Genomic DNA, 23793 nt, shown 5'->3' on the forward strand with positions numbered 1-23793 from the left:
GTCACAAAGATGCATAAAAACAGTGTTGTAAAGATATGGAGAAATTAAAACCCTCACACACGGCCGGGAAAACTGTACAATGGTGCAGCCACTTTGGAAACGACCTGAAAGTTCCTCAAATGATTCAGTGTAGAGTTTCCATATGATCCAGTAATTCCACTTCTAGGTATATGGCAAGAGAAATAAAACTATGCATCCACACAAAACCTTGAATATAGGGCCGGCCCGTGGCTCACTCGGGAGAGTGCGGTGCTGATAACACCAAGGCCACGGGTTCGGATCCCATATAGGGATGGCCGGTTAACTCACTGGGTGAGCGTGGTGCTCACAACACCAAGTCAAGGGTTAAGATCCCCTTACCGGTCATCTTTAAGAAAAAACAAGCAAACAACAAACAAAAAACCCTTGAATATAAATGGTCATAACGGCATTATTCACAATAGTCCAAAGGTGGAACTATTTCAAGTGTCCATGCACTGATGAATGAATAAACAAAATGTGGGACATCCATGTAAATAAATATTCAGTCATAAAAAGCATTGGGGTGCTGACACATGAACCTGGAAAACATTATGCTATGTGAAATAGGCCAGTCACAAAGGACCTCATAATGTATGATACCCTTTTTATTAAATGTCCAAAATGAAGAGATTTGTAGGAAACTAAAGCATATTAATGGTTGCCTAGGGTTGGAGGGGATGGAATAATTGGGGATGATGGATAAGGGATTTAGTTCTGGAGTAATGAAAATGTTGTACAATTGCTGTGATGATCGCAAAACTCTGAGTGTACTAAAATCCATCGAATCACACACTTTAAATGGGTGAGCTGTACGGCACGGACATTATATCTCAATAAAAGCTGTTCAAAAACAAATGTGGGGGCTGAGCCCGTGGCGCGGGAGAGTGCGGCGCTGGGAGCGCAGCGACGCTCCCGCCGCGGGTTCGGATCCTATATAGGAATGGCCGGTGCACTCACTTGCTGAGAACCGGTCACGAAAAAGACAAAAAAAAAAAAAAAAAAAAAAAACCCCGAAAAACAAATGTGGGGGCCGACCCATGGCTCACTTGGAGAGTGTGGTGCTGACAACACCAAGGTCACAGGTTCAGATCCCTACATAGGGCTGGCCCATGGCTCACTTGGAGAGTGTGGTGCTGACCACACCAAGGCCACGGGTTCGGATCCCTATATAGGGCTGGCCCATGACTCACTTGGAGAGCGTGGTGCTGATGACACCAGGTCAAGGGTTAAGATCCCCTTACCGGTCATCTTTTAAAACAAAAACAAAAGCAGAAACAACACATGTACTTCAGCTTGTCGTCAGGATATAGGCTGCAACAGCCCAAAGCCCAGCACAATGACCGGGAAAAAGCCAGATAAAGCTTAAAAATCCTATTTTGGAGTCATAACGGCGCTGTGGACACGACAATTAGATGCGATTGGGCGGGAGGCGCGGCAGCGGCCAATGGGAAGGCGCGGAGGGCGGGGCGGGGCCCAGCAGCAGACAGACAGCCGAGCAGACAGACAGACGGACAGGGCGGGCGCGCACACGGCCCAGTCGTCGGAAGGTGAGTGCGGCCGCTGCCCGAGCCCCCAGCCCCGCCTGCACCCTGCGGAGGGGCCTCCGTGTCTCCCTCGGGACCGGCGGTGGTCGGGCTCCCCCGGTTACGGAAGCCGCAGCTGCGTCCTCAGAACGTTCGGGTTAACCAACGGGAGGGCTGGACGGGACGTTGTCCCGCACGCCCCTTGGGGACGGCAGCCACGGACCCAGGAGTCGTCACCTGCCTCTGCCCTCCCGCCCTCCTTCTGGGGCACCACCTGACAAACCCGACCCAGCCGGGTGGGCGGCCCATGGCGGGAGTGGGCTGGGCAGGTGGGGCCCAGCAGAGCGTGGCAGGTGGGTGCGTCCAAGACAAAGAGCAACCGCCCCGCACCATCCAGGGTCATCCTGGCTGCCGATGGACACTTGCGGCTTCCCGAGGGCCACCACTGGGGACGACGCCTGACAGCTCACCCGTACACAGAGGGCACACTGTGAGAATCTGCTCGGGCTGCCGCAGATGTGGCCTCGAGGCAAAGGATTTCAGGGAAAATCATCCTGGTAAATTGCAGCACAGACGAGCCCGAGTTAAACCACAGCCCTCACTTCAGGGGAAGGTCTGGGTGGTGTGAAATTAGGAAGGGTTTTATGTGGGCACGTGCACGCGTGTGTGGCTGTGTGTGCACATGTGTCTCTGTGCGCTTGTCTATGTATGTGTGTATCGTGAATGTGTGTCTGTGCGTGGGGTTTCTGTGAGTGTGTGTCTGCGTGTCTGCATGCCTGTGTGTGTATCTGTGAGTGCACGTGTGTGGGGGGTGGGCAGGTAAGATGCCACGTTGCTCAGGGCATGCTCATTTGTTTTCACCGTCCTGCCTGTGATCCACGCGGTCATTCTTACTCACTGCTGGCCAAGATTTTGAAACCGACGGGGCACAGTGAATAATGTGTTTTGTTTGTTTAATAAAACTGTGATTGCAAAACCAGGGCAAGCTGCAGGTGTGGGCTCAGGGGGTACGGGGGCGGGGTAGAGGCGGAACCCAGGCCTGCTGGTGCAGAGAGAACCTGCTGCGGGCTCCGAGGCCTGCAGGGCAAGTAAACCGTGGTGGAGGGGCAATTTATGGAAACGCAAGGATTCTGGAATCATCAGCCCCGGGTGAAAGTCTGAGTCTGGGGTCTGAAGACTTCAGGATGTCTTCCAGATGCTGCCTCTCCCTTATCTCCACGAGGTGGAGCCAGAGCCCGGGGACGCCCAGCCCCCGACTGTTGCAGGAGGAGGCCGCGTCCCCAGCGAACCCCTCACGTGCGTCTGGGGAAATACAGCAGCGCGGCTGGGTCTCACCCACTAGATGGAGCACGTGCTTTTGCGATCAAATCACCAGAGCATTCAACGTCCCAGGCTGGCGAAGCCCAAACAGCATCACGGGTCAGCAGGCAGGGCTTCTGCCAGTCAGAGCTGTTGTGGCTGAAAAAATGGAATTGAAATGTCACTGAAATATTCTTAATGGGAATGGAGCTACCGTGGGGCAGACTCCTGACCTTTCTCTGGGCAGAATGTGGGGCCCAGGACGGGTCGGGCTGTGGGCTGCGCAGCGGGCCAGTGTGTCCCGCGTCTCCCCTGGCAGCCCCCGAGGTATATGGCAGGTGACAGGTGAGGCCACGTGCTCTCCTCCTCCACCCCCCAAATTTAACCGTGCACTGTGAGCCCCGTGTGGTCTTGAGCCTCCTGTTTTCTGGTTCTATTTCGTGGGTTGAGACTATTGCTTAATGCTTAAAGCTGCCTGGGTGTGTGACGATGTCTAGTAAAAAAAGCAGGAGGCTGGACCGCAAAGCAGGTGAGCTGCTGTGAGAGGTGATCTCACCCCGAAAGACCCCAGGTGTTTGAAACTCCTGCTTTGGGTAAAATAGCAACAACAGAAAAAGTAAAAACAAAATGGAAGAAAAAGCTAATACTGACTGTATTTGTTTGTTCTCAACTGTGTTCAATGACAGGGCAGGGAGCATCCTGAACTCAAGGTGACCACAGTGACAGCTGTAATTTTTTCTTTTTAATAATTATCAGGAACCCAATTCAAGATGACATTAGCCAAAAAAAAAAAAAAAAAAAAGAAAGAAAGAAAGGACAACATTGGAGGGGGAGGGATGGTTGACTTACACAATTACAAAATGCAAGGTCGGGTTCAGGAATGGGTGGATGTAGGTGCTTCAGTCATCTGAAGTTGGGGACTGCTGTTTCACAGGGATGTTGGGGACCGCTGTCTCACAGGGATGTTGGGGACTGCTGTCTCACAGGGATGTTGGGGACCGATGTCTCACAGGGATGTTGGGGACCGATGTCTCACAGGGATGTTGGGGACCACTGTCTCACAGGGATGTTGGGGACCACTGTCTCACAGGGAGTTGGGGAACACTGTCTCACAGGGATGTTGGGGACTACTGTCTCACAGGGATGTTGGGGACCACTGTCTCACGGGGATGTTGGGGACCGCTGTCTCACAGGGATGTTGGGGACCGCTGTCTCACAGGGATGTTGGGGACCACTGTCTCACAGGGATGTTGGGGACCACTGTCTCACAGGGAGTTGGGGAACACTGTCTCACAGGGATGTTGGGGACCACTGTCTCACAGGGATGTTGGGGACTGCTGTCTCACAGGGATGCTGCGGACCACTGTCTCACAGGGATGCTGGGGACCGCTGTCTCACAGGCATGCTGGGGACCGCTGTCTCACAGGGATGCTGGGGACCACTGTTTCGTGGGGACGTTGAGGACCACTGTCTCATGGGGATGCTGGCAACCTCGGTCGTGCAGGCTGGTTCCCCAAGCTTTGGGTCATGACTCAATAGGTCACCATCAACACTCGTCCCAGGCTCGTCCCTGCAGGTCCAGCTCAGAGGCCCAGCACAGGGCCCAAGAGCCCTGCCATTAGTAGCCACCTCCCATGACTCTCATGGTCGGGAGCTTGGGAGACCTGGTGTGCAGGTTAAGGCCTATTTACACACTTGGCTCCTGAGCTCCTGAGATCCAGCCATGACCTTTGTCTCCAGGTTCTTTGCTTGGCCCTCCAGCCCCGACTGTACTGGACACCTGGGGATTTGATTGCACAGCCCTTCCTGCCACTCCTCTGTGCAGCTTCTCCCCGTGTCTCTAAAACGCCCCTGCCGGGTTCCTGGCCCATCCCGTCCCTCCTTCCAGAGCCAGCCATGCCAGTGCCAGCGTCTCTGCCACAGCTCTCTCCTGGATTCAGGTCTGCAAGACCGGCTGCGAGTGGACGGTCTCCTGTTTACATGCCCAGCACGTAGCCCAGTCCCTCACGGTGGAAGCACGAGGAATCGTGAGGAACCGCAAGCTCCTTTGGTAGAACCGTTTTCAAGCCTACAGAGGCCAAGCTCCCCTGAGCAGCGGCTCTCATGCATGGTGTCTTGGTTCCTGTGTCTCCCTCTCTCCATCTTACAAGCACACTGATGCCAGCATGGTCTGGGGCACCTTCCTCTCTGCTGGCCAGACACATTGGGGTGGATCCATCTGCCGTCTCATCTGCCTCTTGGGCTGGGACTCCAGGTGACTGTGAACTTGGTGCAGTGATCGATGAACCCACGAGGTGGCTGTGACAGGATGTGCTCACTTGCACAATGGACACAGAGTATCAGAATGTGGAGGTCTTAATATGTTTTTGGGGAAAACACAGGGTGGGAAAGCGGGAGTTCTCTGTGAGGGCAGTGACTGTGGGTGTTTTCAGGGGACTTGACCCGACTGTGGGCTGGGGGTGGCGAGGCCACCGTCAGTACAAGGGCCTCAGAAATGAGAGGGCCATGGTCTCTTTCACAGAGACAACTGCTCAGGAGGAGAGCAGGAGGGACGTGGTCCTGGGAGTGGGCAGCAGGGACGAGTCCCCAGACCCCCAGGCCACCTCCTGCAGTCCAGCGCTGGGTGGCCCAGCCACCAGCACCGGGCAACTGGCCATGTCACTTCGGCAGCAGACAGACTTTCCAAGGAAAGTGCTTTTCCCGCCTTTAGGGAGCGCTCTGAGGGCTCAAGGAGAATCGGGCTCAGGGTTGTCAGATCTAATGGTTGCACAGCCGCTGGGACAGTGCCAGGAGGCAGCACTGATTGAAGAGGGAGGCCGTGTCAGGGCATGTGGGAGACCTCAAGCTGAGCATGGCCCTGCAACAACCAGCAGGGACCCGGGACCTCAGTCCCCTGAGATTGGAACAACCGTATTCCCAGAGCCTCCATGCGAGAGGCCAGCTCAGCGGACACCTCAATTTTGGCCTGGTGACACCCCAGGCAGAGAACCAGCTATGCTATGCTAGGCTTGTGACCTATAGAACCGCAAGATAAGTAAGTGATGTTTAGGCTGCTGAGTCTGTGGGAATTGGTGAGGCAGCATTGGAAACAGACCAAGATGCTCCCAGCGAGAGCCAGCTGCCCAGGGTCTCCAGTCAGCAGCTTTCTGGCCAGCGCTCGCTGTTTCCACAGGACCTGAGCTTTTTCATGGGGCCCCTGCACGCTTTTCTAGAATTGTTGAACTTAACCTTGAAGCCACCTATACCCCATCATGAACCCTGGCGTGAATTCAGTCTGTGTATGTGAACGTGACGGCCACCAGAAGCCTCCAAGAAGCACACGGCTCTGAGCAGGGTGAGGGAACGTGGGCTGCACCTGCCCAGTGCCCGCAGCATCCACCCTGCAGCCTGACTGCACACGGGTGCCGTTCCAGACACACCTCACAGGGCGCTGCTCACACAGGCATGTCACATGAGGTCGCACGTCTCTGGAAACTCACTCCTCACCTGAAACACAATTCTCACTGTCCTTCACTTCCTTCCTTCCTTCTATAAGCCTTTCCTAATTTTGTTTCACCTTCTTCTAGTGTCCTGATCTTTCTGTCCCTTCTGTTAACCTCTGAAGGTCCAAGTTCAGGTACATCCACGGACTGATTACTCTGGCCCTCATTGACTTTTCAATTAATAAAAGCATGCCTTGTAGAACCCTCAGGTGAAAGATGTGACATATTCCTGCAGGGTAGATATAAACGACTCATGGGGTTCATGAAATCCTAGGTAGTTTTCCAATGATCGGGATAGTTTGTTGACACTTTCATTTCATTTTAGTACAGCTAACCCTGCTTTCAGAAATACATTTATTTTCATTTCACAAGAGGAAACATAACATAAACCTGATGAACTCCATCTTAACCAAATGTGGTTTAAATTAACCTCACTAAGAAATGAACAAACTAGGATTAGGGACATTCTGATGTAATGTAATGAAAGAAACACCACATTATTTATGCACCAATTCTGCCACTAGGAAATCTAAAACAAACAACCCCCTCCCCCACTAAAAAAAAAAAAAAAAAAACCGAAATAAATTATTTCTACAAAATACTTGGCTATTATCCTTCAAAAATGGCAATGTCATGACTGATAAAGAAAGGCAATAGGAACTACTCCAAGTTAAAGGATGCTAGAGAGACATGATAAAATATTCTTGATTAGATTCTGGATTGGTTTTTTACTGTAATGAAAGGATATTACTGTGGTGGGACACTTGTTGAAATTGGAATATGAATTGAAGATTATTTAAGAATGCTACATCAGTGTTAAATTTTTACACTTGATAACTATACTGTGGTTATTAAGAGGATGCCTTTGTTCTTAGAAAATAGAACCTGGAGGTAAAGGGGTATAATATATTTGAGTTATTCTCAAATGATTCAAAAATATATATATGTGGAAAACGGGGCAAAATGTTAACAATCAGGGAATTGAGTAAAGGACATATTGAAGTTAGTTGTACTATATTTGCAACTTTCCTCCAAATGGAAAATTATTTCTAAATAAAAAGTTAAAATGCTACCAGACCCAAGTCCAGCTGCCTGCCCCATACAAAACACAAACAACTTAAATGTCAAATTGTTGGTGGAATAGAATGTCAGCTTTTATTCAGTAATACCGGTGACCTGAGGCTAACCCATCTCTCTAGTAAACCAGAAAGAGAATGAGCACACTAAAACCATCTCCCCAAATCAGATTTATTGAGGGTTTTTTTAAAGAGGGCATTAAGGAAATGGAATGTGGGGAGTGAAAAGCAGGAGAGAGGACTTGTAAGAGACAAAGTACAAATTCTCACCAAGGCTCCTTCTGGCTTCTCTTCTTGTCCTTGATGTTATCTTAGGGTCCTGCAGGATTTTGATTTGTTTCAGGGTGGAATCAGCATAGCTTTATGGATGTCTTCCTTGATTTCGTAGGGTCTGGATAGTATGTGTCTCATCGCAAGCCTGCAGCTCCAGGCTGACTGGAAAACAACTTTACATTTTTGTAACTAATTTCACGTTACTCTGTAACCAAGGTTAAACATATCAAATAACCACAGGAAAAAAGGGAACTCAGAGAAATGCATGCTAAGAAAAAAACAATGTCTTTTCTTTTTTTCTAAAGCCCATGTACGTTTAGGTCCCAGTACGGCTTCATTTCTGCTCACTCTGTATTAGTCTGTTTTGTGTTCCTTATAACAAAATACTGGGAACTGAGTGATTGATAAAGAAAATGAAATTTATTGCTTACTGTTTCTGTGGCTGGGAAGTCCAAAGTCCATCTGGTGGTGGTGACAGTGACCCAGGGGTCTCACATTGCAAGATGGTGGAAGCAGAGAGAGCAGAGAGAGTGAAAGACAGACTCTCCTGGTTTTTTTTTTTTTTTTTTTTTGTCTTTTTTGTGACCGGCAAGGGGATCGCAACCCTTGGCTTTGTGTCGCCCGCACCTCACTCAGCCAGTGAGCGCACCGGCCATCTCTATATAGGATCCGAAAACGCACTGGAAGCGCCCCTGCGCTCCCAAGCACTGCTCTCTCCCGAGTGCGCCACTGGGCGGCCTTCCTGTTCTTTTTTTTTTTTTTTTTTTTTTTGTCATTTTTACGTGACCGGCACTCAGCCAGTGAGTGCACTGGACATTCCTATATAGGACCCGAACCCGCGGCGGGAGCGTCGCCGCACTCCCAGCGCAGCACTCTACCGAGTGCGCCACGGGTTCGGCCCCTTCCTGTTCTTTTAAAGCCTTCAGAACCACGCCCCTCATCACCATTTTTAATCCATTCATTGCTGCAGGGTCTCTACAACCCAATCATCTCTTCAAGGCTCCGCCTTTCAATTACCATAATAGGATTTCCCACCCTGGTAACAGTCACAGTGGGGGTTAAGTTTGTAATACATAAAGCTTGAGGAACACAATTCAAGCTTCAGGGAGTTTGGGGGGACACAATTCAACCCACTACACTCCAACAGTGTTCCCACCTTCAATAGTACTTCTATTTCTATGGAATAGACAGACAATTCATCTTACTGCTTTCAGCTGAGTCAGGGCAAAGAAGAGGTTAATTTAGAATAAAACTTGTGATGTGATGGAGGACATAGCTTTTGATACTTGGCTGCAGTAGCAGCAGGACCAAGGGTATTTGTTCATCTATTGTCTTAGCAATTGATTGGCAACATGTGGCTTACTCACAGTTAGCAAGCTATACATCAATTGGTACATCAACAATTTTAAAAACTTACATGAATTTTTTTTAGGAACAGGATGTCTTATCCAAGTCATGAGCCCCTCTCCTTCAAGGGTGTGAATATTTTGAGAGAACTGCTTATATAGACAAGATGTCATTTCCCCCTTTTTAATCAAAACATTCCTCATGAAAACATTGATGATCAATTTCCTGACTGAAAAGTCTTACTTTCTTTTGCATTGATCCCTAGTGCTGGGAAGGTTCACTTCTAGGTAGACTGATCCCTCAGTGCTGGAGAGGCTTATTCCGAGGTAGTCATGTCCCACGTCTGCGGGAAAGATGAAGCAGGAGTTAGGCCAAATTAGGGCACCATGAAGTGGCATCAGGAACTTAGAAGAAACATGCTATTTTAAAAGCAGTGTTTCCAATTGCATCTTGTTATAAAGAGAGCACATTTTTATTGGACTTATGTAAATAACCATATTGCCATAAAAATTATAAGGATACTCACAAATAGTTTTCAAATTTTGGAGGAAATGTTGATAATACTGAGGTTGAAAAACCCTGAGTTAAATTGATGGAGAAATAGAACTTCTGAAGTTCTATTTGGGGAAAAAGAGCAAATATTTTCATCTTTGTTCATAAAAGTATATTTTACCAAATTGATATAAGTTACAGACAGCTTAAGAGAGAATATTTCAGGCCGGCCCATGGCTCACTCGGTAGAGTGCGGTGCTGATAACACCAAGGCCACGGGTTCGGATCCTATATAGGGATGGCCAGTTTGCTCACTGGCTGAGCGTGGTGCTGACAACACCAAGCCAAGGGTTGAGATCCCCTTACTGGTCATCTTTAAAAAAAAAAAAATTAAGAGAGAATATTTCCTTAAATCTGGAAAACAAAACATTTAAGTAAAGAACCAACAATGAAAGGTATAAAACGTTCTTATTGGTTATTTAACTTCAAGTAATTAATTTTTGCTTTCCTTGATCAGGATTAGCAGTTTTATAAACTATTAGATTTCTTATTAGAGTTCTGAAAAGTTTTGTTTTGTCCATTGATCTCAAAGTTATTTGAAACTTGTGTTTAAGAGTACACGTTATAGTCTTTTTCATGGATCTGACTGTAGATAGATGCCTTTAGAGAAAAACCAAAACTTCTTGCAATTTTCCTAAGTGCAGATCAATACTTCAAGAACACCTTTTTCTAACATCGGGGACCTTTAGTTCTGTACCAGTTTTTTTTTTTAATATCAAAACTCAATCTTAAGAAAGACTTAGAAATAATTTCCTTCTAACTTTAACCAACTTAATCATATACAAAAGTCTTTTATAAATTTATCCTTCATAAACTATTATTACAACTTACACATTTCCATGACATGCTTTAGACTTTCTCTTCTGTCCTATATTTCCTCTTTCCTAAAAAGCCAGTAATTTTGCTTTAGGACCAAAGTTCGCTACTCAAGATGTTTTCTCACACATAAGCATTCTCTTTTCTTTTTAACCTTCCTAACCAAAACTACATCTTCATATCCACAACTTTCTCCATATCTTTCTGTTCTTCTATTTACTGATTCCTGTCTTATACAAACACATCTTTCTTTCTTTTTTTTTTGGTACATGTTGCATACAGAATTATATGTACTAATTAGACTTTTAACCCTTAATAACCTTAATTTCTAGTGAAAATCTAAGAAGCAAGTAATTTTGCCACAGTCACCGATTTATAAAAGATAGTTGAATCCAAATCATACTGCAGACGTGGTAAGACCTGTTCATATGGCTAAACTTTACTTGCCCCGATAGGTAATCCAATAAAGACTGTGGACTGGATTTTAGGTAAAGCAATTTTACACCTGTCTGATTTCCAAAGGAAAACCTTTTTATCCCCCCTATTCTTTTTTCCTTTTTAATTTTGCTTTCAAATGAGTTTAGAGTTAAATTCCAAATATTTACACTTAGCTAGGACTAGCTGAATTGTATCAGAAAACCAAAATCTCCAAGTAGCCTTGATTATTCCTAAGGGGCTTCTCTTTTCCCTTATCTTGGCTGGAATGCCATCCACATAAAGTTTTTTTTAACACTTGCAGAACTGTGTGCACAGACAGACAAATTTTGTCCAGAGAATTAGCCAATTATGACTTTCTGGATCATAGTTTGTTTCTCAATTTTGCCAAGAGAAACTCACAAAATTTATTTTTCTCTTTGGTCATCAGGTCTTTAATGACCAAAAGGCACAAACTTAGATACTGAAACCTAAACAGACAGAGTTCTCTCAAACGAACAAAATACTGGCTTTTACATCCTTGAATCATTTCTCACACCCAAATAGCATCTTTAACAAGTAAACAGTGTAGAAAGAGCACTCCCGAGTGAACATACTGGCACTACTTATCAGCTCAGAGCCTGTTGACTCCTTCCTAACGCTGCTTTCCTTTACAAACCAAAAGGTGCAGAATTGGTGGTTAATATCACTGCTGGAAAATCAGGGGAGGTCCCAAAACTTCAAGCCGTGGGGCTGGCCTACCACAGGCAGCTGGTACACACAGGTGAACCCAGCCTTGCTCCCATAGAAGTGGGGGTGGCTAGGCCACCCAGAACACTCAGCTCCCGGCCTGGTTCACCAAAATCTGTTACCAAATCCAAGTGCAGCTGCCCACCACCAAACAGAAAAAAACAAATGACTCAAAGGTCAAATTGTTGGTGGAACAGGAAGGGGTGGAACAGGAAGGCATCTCTATTCAGCTGAAGGTCCTTGGACTTGGTAACAAAAACAATAATTCTTTTTTTTTTTTTTTCTTATTTTGTCTTTTTCGTGACTGGTACTCAGCCAGTGAGTGCACCGGCCATTCCTATGTAGGATCCGAACCCGTGGTGGGAGCGTCGCTGCGCTCCCCGCGCCGCACTCTCTAGAGTGCGCCACGGGCTCGGACCCAAAAACAATAATTCTGATAAAATATTCATAAGCTGAGCCTACTGTGCTCAAGTAAACATTTAATTTTGAAAAAGAAAAAGAAAAAAGCACACTGAGGAAAAGAAGATATAAAGGTATAAAATAACAAGTTTATTTGTCAAAAGGGGCATTCAAAGCTTATAATTCAAAGAGGTACAGCAAGTATCCAAACCAATTGTTTAGTGTTTTCACAGTGGAAAAAAGTTTATACGTATTAACTGTAGTATAATAAGCAGCAAAATAAACCATTAAATGCATAGACAATGTTTTTCTATCTTTTTAATGTAAATACAAATCACAATGAAACCTATATCTCCATAAATCACTAATTACTTCCTCTGAAATCAGGAGACTTGGGGTTTCTTCCATCACTGTATTTCCTAAGGACATTGGCAGTGATTCCTAAAGTCTTTAGAGAAGTCTTGCCTCTGTCATCTACATGGGCACCCCAACCCTACTTACAGACTGGATTTGATTTGAGGAGTATCACAAAGGTCTGCTTGTCCTAAATATCTCCTTCACAGTTCTGCCTCAGCACTATTTTAATCAATCTGGAGAATCACTTCTAAAACCAATTATTTGAATGAGGCAAAAAAACCCCAGAATTTATTTTCTAATTGTTTACAAAAGGCCACTGTTAAATGTAAACATCACCTGAAAGGCAGAGAAGGCTGGTGAGTATATAAGTGGAGAAGAATAAAAACAGCTAACACTTTCTAAGTGTTATGTGCCAAGCCCTGTGCTGTGCACTTTACACGAAATATCTACAGCAACCTTAGGAGAGATTGTGGTTTGCAGACTTTAGAGTACATAAGGATCTCCTGTGAGACTTGTTAACTACACAGGATTCTGCATATCACCAGACATTCTAATTCAACAAGTACTGTTGCTGATAGTGCTTCTCAGCCCACAGGGAGGCACACTGAAGTAGTTCTTATTATCCTTATCTTTCTCAGAGACACAGCAAGACCATGTCAGAGACTGTCCTGTGATATGAGATAATATACGTAATAAAACACACAGTCAGCCCTCTGTGGATTCTTCATCTGTGGATTCAATGAACCTCAGATCAGAAATATTTGCGGGCTAAGTGGGTTAGCTCAGTGGGTTACAGCACGGTGTTGTCACAACACCACGGCCAAGGGTTCAGACCCCCTTACCAGCCAGCTGCCAAAAAAAAAAAAAAAAAAAGAAAGAAAATATTCAGGGGGTGGGTAATACAATAATAAAACGTATTACAAATAAAAAACATAGTATAACAACTATTTGCACAGCCTTTTACATTGTATCAATAATTTAGAGATGACTTAAAGTATATGGGAGGATGTGTGTAAGTTATAGGCAAATACTATGTCATTTTATATCAGGGAATTTATTATTATTTTTAGGGCTTTAGGGTCCACATATTTTGGTATCTATGGGGGTCCTGGAACGGATCCCCCATGGATACCGAGGTCTGTGTCCCTAGTTCCTGTCACAGAGTTCCTACAACCTTTGGAATTTCCTGAATGTTAGAAGTGTCTTTTGATATCTACAGTGAACCCCATCACAACACCTGAATATATGCTAATGAAGTGACCTAGGGTGGGGCCCCTAGTAGCCCAGGACTGGGGGGCTGATTACTAGAAAGACCAAGTGACAAGAGGATTTGAGGGTTGGGACTTTCGGCCCAAACCATCAACCTCCAGGAAAGGTGGGGTAGGAGGGCTGGAGATTAAGCTGTATAAAAACAAGATTTGGTGAGCTGCTGGGTTGCTGAACTTGTGGAGGTGCTGCGAGGGTGGTGGGCCAGAGAGGACGAGTAAGCACTGAACTTCCCGTCCCCTGGCCCCCTGCACCTTGCCGTGTACATCTTTTCATCTTTTCCATACGGCTGTTCCTGAGTTACAGCCTTTCTAATAAACCGGTAAATGTAAGTAAAGTGTTTCCCTCACTTCTATGAGCCATCCTAGCAAATTATGGTACAGGAAGGGGGAGGGTTGTGGGAACCCCAATTTACAGCTGATGGGTCAGAGGCAGGGGTCACAATCTGGGACTCGAGATTGGCTTCTGAAGTGGTGGCAGTCGTGAGGGCCTGAGCCCTCGACGTGTGGGGTCTGACAGTATTTCCAGGTAGACAGCATCAGAATGGAATTACAGAACGCCCAGTTGGTGTCTGCTGGAGAATTATTTGGTAGTGGGGGAGAAACTCACACATTCTGGTGACCAGAAGTGAAGCAGAGTGTGCTGAGTGTGAGTAGGGAGAAAAAACACGTTGGGTGTTTTCCTATACAAGTCCCTTATTGCCCCATGTTGGCAGGTTACTTGATCAGCGAACCATCACCGTGAAAGACCAAGCGTTTGGTCCCATGAAGCAGGTAGATAGATACCGTGGTGCAGACCGCAGCTGCAGAGGTGGGAGTGACAAGGCAGCACGTCGGGAATTCTAGCAAGACGTGCTGCCCCCCTGCGACTAAACCCAAGTACTGCGACAGGACTAAGCTAACGCTCAGTGTTTTATTTGCATATCGAATATATTTAAATTTTTTTCAGAAAGTGACCACTAAGTTTTTGCGAGAAAAAATAACGGCACAATTATTTTAAAACAGCACTTTATATAGCTGCCTGTGTGAAGGAAATCGGTTCCCTACGTTACCAAATACGCTCCATGAGAATTTGGGGGTTGTCTGGGCGCGTTCTGAGGCGCCCCCGCTTACATCGGTTTCTCTAAGCGGTTCGGGACCCTGAGTGGGTTCAGAACGACGGCGCAGACCCACGAGAAAGAGCTGCAGGGAAAGGCACCGGTTTCGCGTCTAGAATCCTTCGGCCGACGAGACTCTCGTGGCGTGTCGTGTCGTGTCGCGTCGCGTCGGCCACACTCCGCTCGCGGGGCCGCGCGGGCTCCGGGCTCCGGAAGGGCGTGCGCGGCGCCTTGATCACGACGGCCGCGAGACGTTTTCCGGCCGCACCGCACAGTCCGACGGTCCCGGGGTCGGTCCGCCTGCCCTTCGCCCCGTCACCTGCCCGCGGTCAGCCTCGCTGCCCGGGCCGTGGCCGCTCGCCTGCCCCGCGGGACCCTGCGCCCCTTGTGCGGCCGCTGTGCGCTGCGCCCGCCGCCCCCCGCGAGGTGAGTGCGGCCGGACCGGGGCGGAGAAAAGGGGTGCCCGCCGTGCCACCTCCAGAACCCGCCGCGGCCCCCACCGCGGCAAAAGCAGAAACAGGGGTTTCGCCAAATGCAAACCGCCGGGCCCCAGTCCAGCCCTCTGATGCCGCGGCCTTCTCTGCGACCCAGGAGACCACTCTTTGAAGAGCTCCTCCAAGGCGGGGGTGGGTGGGGTTGGACATCCCGCGGGGCGCGGCTGCGAGAGCCACGGCGGCGACCTTTGGGCCAGTGAGCGACTGTGGCGCGGGACGCCGCTCGGCGTAGACTCGCCGCCTGAGAGGGAACGTGGGAGCCGGACTCGCCGCTGGGTGCGGAGGCGTGGACCGGGAGGAGTGGCCAAGCCAATCCGGGATGGAAATGACCTGGCCAGGGTCCCCTGGGACAAGGAAATTAGCTTTAGATTTATTAACAAATCCTTTAATGCAGAGGAATTAGTGAAGAGAGAGTCTCAGTGGCTCAGTGACTGTTAAGGTGATGTTTATGATAAGATCAAAAGTTTCACTTACCTGTCTGAGGCATAAAATTCATTCATTGAGAAAACTGGTAGCACTGAGGACTCATTATGTAATAAGGGTGACAGGATGGGTAAATTAGCTCATTGCAACATTGTTGTAAAGGACTCTAGATGCTATGAGAGCTGTGAAGACAAAACGCCTTCTCTTCCTGGGGACGTTTGGGAAGGCTGCCCTGGGAGGAGGTGACCTGACTTCAGGATACACGTACTTTTCTAAGGTTGTCCCTGGAACGTCATAAGAGCGATCCTCAGGCTTTTGGATATCAGGACTCCCTTATGCTCTTAAAATTGGAGAAACCCAAGATGTTTTGTTTATGTAGGCCATATCTATTTATATCGATACGAATAGGTATCTACAAAACAGAAATGTTTCCAATATTTGGTTCATTTAAAAGTAACAATAATAAGCCCATGACATGTTAACATAAATGATATTTTTATGAAAAATAACTTTTACTAAACAAATTTAAAAAGTGATAAGAGTAACGTTTTACATTTTCGCAAATCCCTTAATGTCTGTCTTACTACAAGATGGCCAGATTCTCATATCTGCTTCTGAATTTTCTATTGTGGTAAGTTATTTTGGTTGAAGTATGGGAGGAAATCTACCCTCCCGTAGAGAATGTTAGAAAAGGGAAGACCCGAGGGACTCTCTGAAAGGGTCAAAGACTATAGTTTTATATAATGGGATTCCGAAGGTTTACTGTGCGTAGGAATCACATTAAAATACAGATTCTGATTCAGTTGAAATACAGATCTTGTTAAAATATAGATTCTGATTCAGTAGGTCTGGGTTGAGGCCTGAGACTGTGTATTTATGATCAGCTCCCGGGTGTTGCAGAAGGTGCTGGAGGAGATTCTCTCCCTTTTATAATGTAAATAAGGCTAAAGAAAATTAAAGCCGAACCTGTAAGGTTAGTAACAGCTTATTGCCTTAGGGAAAAAAGGATAACTTACTCAGTACAGGTGTCTTGGTCTTTAGAGTAAGAAGGAAACGTTCAACAAACTTGCTGCCAAGTGTTTTGACTTCCCTTCTTCTGCATATTCTCTCTTGCCCACCATTGACTGACCTGAGAGTCTTTATTCTTTTGGCATTTCTTTTGCTTTCCATGTGATGTCTTAGCGTATTTTACTTGAAAATATCCCAAAGGTCTTCTTAACAGAATATGGGATGTAAAATTTTAAAATCCAGACTTGAATGTAACTTCCAGCTCTATTTTGACTCATTATGTTGACAAATGATTCAGTGTTTTACAGTCCCAGTTTCCTTGTGTCAGCATATATTTTTCCTGAAGAAAAATCCCAAGTATGGAAAATCTATGTGGACAAATAGATGCTTTTTAGTTTTATTTCTACTAGCCAGAAATTGGAACCAATCATTTCAGTTATAAAGATAAAGCAAATTTTAGTCCATCTGAAGCACCATGGCAATGGTCTTCAAGGCCCCCTGCAATATCCTGGTCCCATGTTATGTCTGATGTAATATACTACTCAATCCGCTCCAGCCACACTGGGCCTCCTTGCCCTTTCTGGAACACATCAGACAGCATCCAGACTTACAGCATTTGCTCTAGTTGTTCTTTTGTCCTAAAATTCTTTTATTCTAGAAATATGCTTGGCTAACTCTCTCACCTTCAGATCTTACCTTTCTAATCTAACCTACCCTGACTGCACCATTTCATACTGCAACCTTTATCTCTGCCTGGCCCCAGACACAGGCTCCAGATGCCTTCTCTACTTGTCTTTTTCCATAGTAATTATTACTTTCTAACATATTATATAATTTGCTTATTTACTGTGTTTATTGTTTATTATTCAGACTCCCCTTGCTAGAATGGAAGCTCAAGGATGGTATCTTTGACCTCATCCTTGTCCTTTGTTTGCAATTGCATAGCAAGTTACTAGAACAGCACCTGGTACAGAACAGACATTCAGTAAGTATTTGTTAACTAAAGAAATAAACCACTAAATGTAATGAGTTGGATGACAGAGTAATAACTAGAAAAATGGTTGTGAAGACAAAAGGCAGACCAAGTATAAAAACTGTAGTATTAAATGTTCACAACTAAAGTATATCACTTAAATCCCAGATTGTATTAAATAAAACTCCCCTGAAAGTCACATATAAAACTAGAGCAAAGTGACACTAAATGAATATTATGTATATTAGTCAGCTCAGGCTGTAAAGATAAAATACCATAGACTGGATGACTTAAATAGAAGAAATTTAGTTTTCACAGTTCTAGAAGCTGGGAAGTCCAAGATCAAGGCACTGACTGATTTCATTTCCTGGTGAGGCCTTTCTTCCTGGCTTGCAGACTGCCCTGCGACCTTCTCAGCATGCCCTCAAACAGCCTTTCCTTGGTGGGTGGAGAGAAAGAATCTGTTCCTCTTCTTACAAGGCCGCCAGTTCTATCAGATTATGACCCCACTCTTGTGATTTCATTTAACCTTAATCACCTCCTAAAAACCCTGTCTCCAAACTCATTCACATTGGGGGTTAGGGATTCAGCATAGGAATTTGGGGGGTGGGGAGAGGAAGAACACAATTTGTAGCAATAAGCCAAGATACGTAAATCAAACTAGAGCAAAATAATCCATTTTGGGGGGGAGAAAAAAGATTGAAACAACCAAAATGCCCAAAACAAGACTGATCAATAATAGTATATTAATCAGATTTACTGGAACCTTTAAAAGTGATAATTAGAGAAATTAGAGAGGATACGAGAAGATGGAAAGATATCCCATGCTCTTGGATTGGAAGAATCAACATAGTGAAAATGTCCATACTACCCAAAGTGATATACAAATTCAACGCAATCCCCATCAAAATTCCAAAGACATTTTTCTCAGAAATGGAAAAAACTATGCAGACATTTATATGGAACAATAAAAGACCATGCATAGCTAAAGCAATGCTGAGCAAAAAAAACAAAGCTGGAGGCATAACACTACCTGACTTTAAGCTATACTACAAAGCTATAATAACCAAAACAGTATGGTACTGGCATAAAAACAGACACACTGACCAATGGAATAGAATAGAGAATCCAGAAATCAACCCACACACTTACTGTCATCTGATCTTTGACAAAGGCACCAAGCCTATTCACTGGGGAAGGGACTGCCTCTTCAGCAAATGGTGCTGGGATAACTGGATATCCATATGCAGGAGAATGAAACTAGATCCATACCTCTCACCATATACTAAAATCAACTCAAAATGGATTAAGGATTTAAATACACACCCTGAAACAATAAAACTTCTTAAAGAAAACATAGGAGAAACACTTCAGGAAATAGGACTGGACACAGACTTCATGAATACGACCTCAAAAGAACGGGCAACCAAAGGAAAAATAAACAAATGGGATCATATCAAACTAAAAAGCTTCTGCACAGCAAAAGAAATAATTAACAGAGTTAAAAGACAACCAACAGAGTGGGAGAAAATATTTGCAAAATATACATCTGACAAAGGATTAATATCCAGAATATACAAGGAACTCAAACAACTTTACAAGAAGAAAACAAGCAACCCAATTAAACAATGGGCAACAGATCTAAGTAGGCATTTCTCTAAGGAAGATATACAAATGGCCAACAGACATATGAAAAAATGCTCCACATCACTCAGCATCCGGGAAATGCAAATCAAAACCACACTGAGATACCATCCAACCCCAGTTAGGATGGCTAAAATCCAAAAGACCCTGAACGATAAATGCTGGTGAGGTTGCGGAGAAAAAGGAACTCTCATACATTGTTGGTGGGACTGCAAAATGGTGCAGCCTCTATGGAAAATGGTATGGAGGTTCCTCAAACAATTGCAGATAGATCTACCATATGACCCAGCTATCCCACTGTTGGGAATATACCCAGAGGAATGGAAATCATCAAGTCGAAGGTATACCTGTTCCCCAATGTTCATTGCAGCACTCTTTTCAATAGCCAAGAGTTGGAACCAGCCCAAATGTCCATCCTCAGATGAGTGGATACGGAAAATGTGGTACATCTACACAATGGAATACTACTCAGCTATAAAAACGAATGAAATACTGCCATTTGCAACAACATTGTTGGACCTCGAGAGAATTATATTAAGTGAAACAAGTCAGGCACAGAAAGAGAAATACCACATGTTCTCACTTATTGGTGGGAGCTAAAAATTAATATATAAATTCACACACACACACACACACACAAAAAAAAAAAAAAAAAACGGGGGTGGGGAGAAGATATACCAACCACAATTACTTGAAGTTGATATGTCAAGCAAACAGAAAGGACATTGTTGGGGGGGAGGCGGGAGGGAGGAGGGAGGGAGGTTTTGGTGATGGGGAGCAATAATCAGCCACAACGTATATCGACAAAAGAAAATTAAAAAATAAAAAATAAAAATGATAATTAGGAAGAATTAGAAATATGTTATGTTTAGTTAAAAGCTGAGGGAAAAAAACAAACCTTTAAGTCTACTTATGTGAAATAGGTCTTTTCTGGATGAAGACTGAAAGAAAAAGAAAAGAAAAGAAAAAAAGCAGGGTCCAAATTAAGGAAGAGAGAAACCTACATCAGATTTTAATGCAAAATAGGAAAACATCTTTTGACAATATTTGAATATATGGTAAAAAGTTTTTAGATGTGAGCTTAAAAATATACAGAGTGATGCACAGATTTTCAAAACTCCTTTCAGAGAAAATAATCTGAAGACCATTGAACTAAAAGAACTACAGAGCAGTCTCACTTTAAGCCTTGTGTGTTGGGACAGAGGAAACAGGGAAGGGGAGAAGAGGGAAGGCTTAACTCCTGAAGCTCTTGAGTAATTCCATATGAATCACATGAATCCTTCTGTAAAGTTTGATTTACACACAGATTGGCTCCATAACATGGCGATAAGATCAACATAGTTTACATCTTATATACCTGCCATATGAAATTATGTGATTCTGGATATAATACTAATTTTAGAGGGTTTGCGTTATCGTAAACATTGTACATGAGATGAAAACTTATCAGGATTATTCTGTTGTACTATTTGAATGTTACGTAATTTAATGCATGTATCATGTGACAACACTGTGTTTTACTTCAACTCAGACCTGTGGTTAGTTCTAGGACTTGTCTTCCTCATGGATTTGGAGGTAAAGACTGAGTTAAATAATGATAAACTACTTCTTAACCCCAGCTGGGTGAGGAAGATCAAAAGTGGCGATGTTCAAATTTGAACCCAGGTTTGTCATATTTCAAAATCTTTCTACTTGCCTCTAAAGTGTCTCTGGGAAAGGAAGCAAGGTTCCATATTGTTCAGTGGCGTTAATTTGGATATGACTATTCACTTAATTTTCCTTATGCATATTTTTAAAAAGATGTTCTCATTCTGGAGGGGAACAATGTCTAGAAATTCCTTCTGCTAAAAAATTAACAGATATAGGAATTAGAAGAATCTTTTCTTCAGAGCATGACATTTTCAGGGAAAGTGTAAGAAGGTTTTTTCAAGAAGAAGTGATTCCTCATCACTCAGAGTAAGTGGTGCGTTTGCCTTTCACGTAATGCACACTAGGAGTATGACAAGGATCATTTCCTTAAATGCTGTGTGTTGTTGCACAGAAACAATAGTTTTCAGCATTTCATTAACATTTTTACTGATCTTCCCCATAATGTCATAGGATCCTGGGATTCTTACATTAGTTTAGAAATTTTTAAGTGAATTTTAGAATGTAAAATTCAAAAATAATAAAGTTTGAAAATTGCAACTTAATCTAAGAGGAGTATTTCTGAAAACTGTGGTTAAGTGGCAACAAAATACTCGCCAATTTTATATTTTTTATTTTTCTGCTTCATGAATGAATTAAAATATGCAGAAGCTGAAATGGCAAGTATAATGCAAATCTTGATAGGCAATTGGCTACTTCTAAGTATTTTTACTACTGGATATTTTTTGATTAACTTATTAATAATTGATCACTTTATTGATCAAAAAGCTGTCATTTCTATTAAAGTAGGATTTTGCTATGTTTGCAGAATTCACTAAATGCCAGTATTTTACTACATTTTATAAATTAAAAACAGCTTACATTAGGTTTTTATTAATACTTTCTTGGTAAGAATGACCAAAATTAGCTAAACTCTGAAGCTGTCAGTAGTCTTTGGTCAAAAGCAACTGGCTTCTTAAAGATAAGAGAACATAATATACATGCTCTAGGAGAATCTTTTGAGTTTCTTTTTTCACTGCTGTTAAATTTTGTTCCAGAAAAATAGCCGAGGAGGCCTTGAAGTAAGAATAATCAAAGTTGACATGTTTGGGGTCAATGATAAAAATAGTCCCAAAGCTACTTTAGGTAATAACTACATCAACGTACGCACGATAATCAAATATTTTGTCTTAAAATTTCTTGTGTTGTCCATCTTCTTTCAAACAATATCTTCAGATACCTCATATCTTACTACTATATCTACCACTTAAATAAAACAAAACTCAAAATTCTCAGATTCTTTCCTTATCTCCAACTAGATATTAGTGTTCTCATCATGCCATTGTTATTTTTAAGACAGAAAAGCTGCCCAGTCATACGCAAATATGTAATCTTTTCAGGAGTTCATTTGACAGAGCTGTGCTGCAAGGAACTTCTGCTCTCCTGTCGTTCCTATTTAAACTGTAATGAGGTTGCCTGCTTCTGTCAGTTTTGATATGCTGGTCCCATACATTGAGCACTTAAAGGAAATAGCAAAGAATTGCCTTCACAAGACAGGTGGTGAATATCCCCGTCACTACATGGCACAACTAAGCTTGCACCCTAAGAGCACCAGCTGAGCAAAACTACGTCCACAAATATCAATAGGTGTAATTTTCAGGTTCAGTATATAGTTGGATGGGGGGAGAACGTGGCACATATGAAGAAGCAAGGAAGAGAGAAAGAGAGAGGAGAAATGATAAAAAGTGCAAATCGAAGGGTATGGCCAGTGTCAACCAGGATCTTAAATTCAGAGTGCGTTTCTGCATCAAAATCATTCACAGATTCAAAGTTGTGGCCATGTAAATGATATGAAAAAATCTTCTCTGATTTTAAAACATTTGTTCTTCGCAGATGGGAGAAAGCTGGACAAGCGAGTAGGGAAATTTGGGGAAAAGCTGGAAAACAAGGACTGCTTGGTGTCAGTGCTGCAGAGCATCGTGGCGGTGTTGGTGGGGACTTGTAGTCGGCGGTGTTGTTTGGGAGGAGCAGTAAGTACGGGGACAGTTGAAGTTGTGTCTTGTTTTGTAAGCACACTGCTCTCCTTTCTGAGATGATAATTAAGAAATGCCTCCAAATCTTGAAAGACTGAAAATTCAGAGTAAAATGTGAAAGATTATACTCCTTGTGTACTTTTGCACATTGTTGGGATGTGGGAAGATAAGAAAATTCCCTTTTAAGTTGTTGAAATCGGTGCTGTTTGAAAATTCAAGAGACAATTTCATTTCTGCTCAACCCCTATGGTTATTTTGTTCCCTTTTAAAAAGATATTTAAGGCCAGTCAGATCCGTTGGTAACAGCGTGGCGCTGATAACAGCGAAGTTCAGGGTTCGATCACTGTTACCGGCCAGCCACCAAAAACATTAAAAACGAAAAGCTATTTGAAAAAGAACAGGAAAGTGGAAAAATATTTCCATCAAATATTCTAAAAGTTTAATATATAAGAACAAATAAAGATTTTAGTTGAAAAATGGGTGAAAGATTTGAAGCAACAATTCGTCAAGTAAGAGATGCAAATAGGTTTTTTTTAAATGAAAAAAGCTCCTCATTACTACCAATCAAATACAAATTAAATTGACTTGGAGGGATCATTTTGAGCTCTGCAAAATTAATGGAAATGAAAAATCCTAATACCCAGTGCTGACAAGGTTGCAGTGAAAGTGATATGCACTATTGGTGGCATTGTAAATTAGAACAGTAAATGTTCTGAGGAGTGAAAGGGCGAATATATGTAAAACGTGAAATGTTCCTGCTCTTTGACGTAGGGTGCCACTTTGGGAATTTATCTTGAGGAAATAATTTAATAAGAAAAATAAGAGCTGTTTTCAGAAATCCTTGTCATATTAGATCGTAATCCCCCAAATTTTGAAGCATTCTAAATGTCCAGCAGTGGGAGATGAATAAGTAAATTATGG

The 23793-nt window shown here is 43.8% G+C and overlaps 1 protein-coding gene across 1 annotated transcript in view; it reads left to right on the forward strand.

Annotated features, from left to right (window-relative positions):
* The first annotated feature begins 1851 nt into the window (after nt 1-1851).
* Nucleotides 1852-23793, forward strand: part of LOC134384254 (long-chain specific acyl-CoA dehydrogenase, mitochondrial-like) — a 43687-nt gene continuing 21745 nt past the window's right edge. Inside the window, 8 exon segments of the mRNA XM_063105824.1 lie at nt 1852-1897; nt 3091-3181; nt 4732-4893; nt 14291-14385; nt 14947-15097; nt 21014-21169; nt 22733-22848; nt 22851-22869. Coding sequence (XP_062961894.1) covers nt 1852-1897; nt 3091-3181; nt 4732-4893; nt 14291-14385; nt 14947-15097; nt 21014-21169; nt 22733-22848; nt 22851-22869 — 836 coding nt within the window.

The sequence above is a fragment of the Cynocephalus volans genome, chromosome 8, assembly GCF_027409185.1.
Source record: "Cynocephalus volans isolate mCynVol1 chromosome 8, mCynVol1.pri, whole genome shotgun sequence".
NCBI classification, from domain to species: domain Eukaryota; kingdom Metazoa; phylum Chordata; class Mammalia; order Dermoptera; family Cynocephalidae; genus Cynocephalus; species Cynocephalus volans.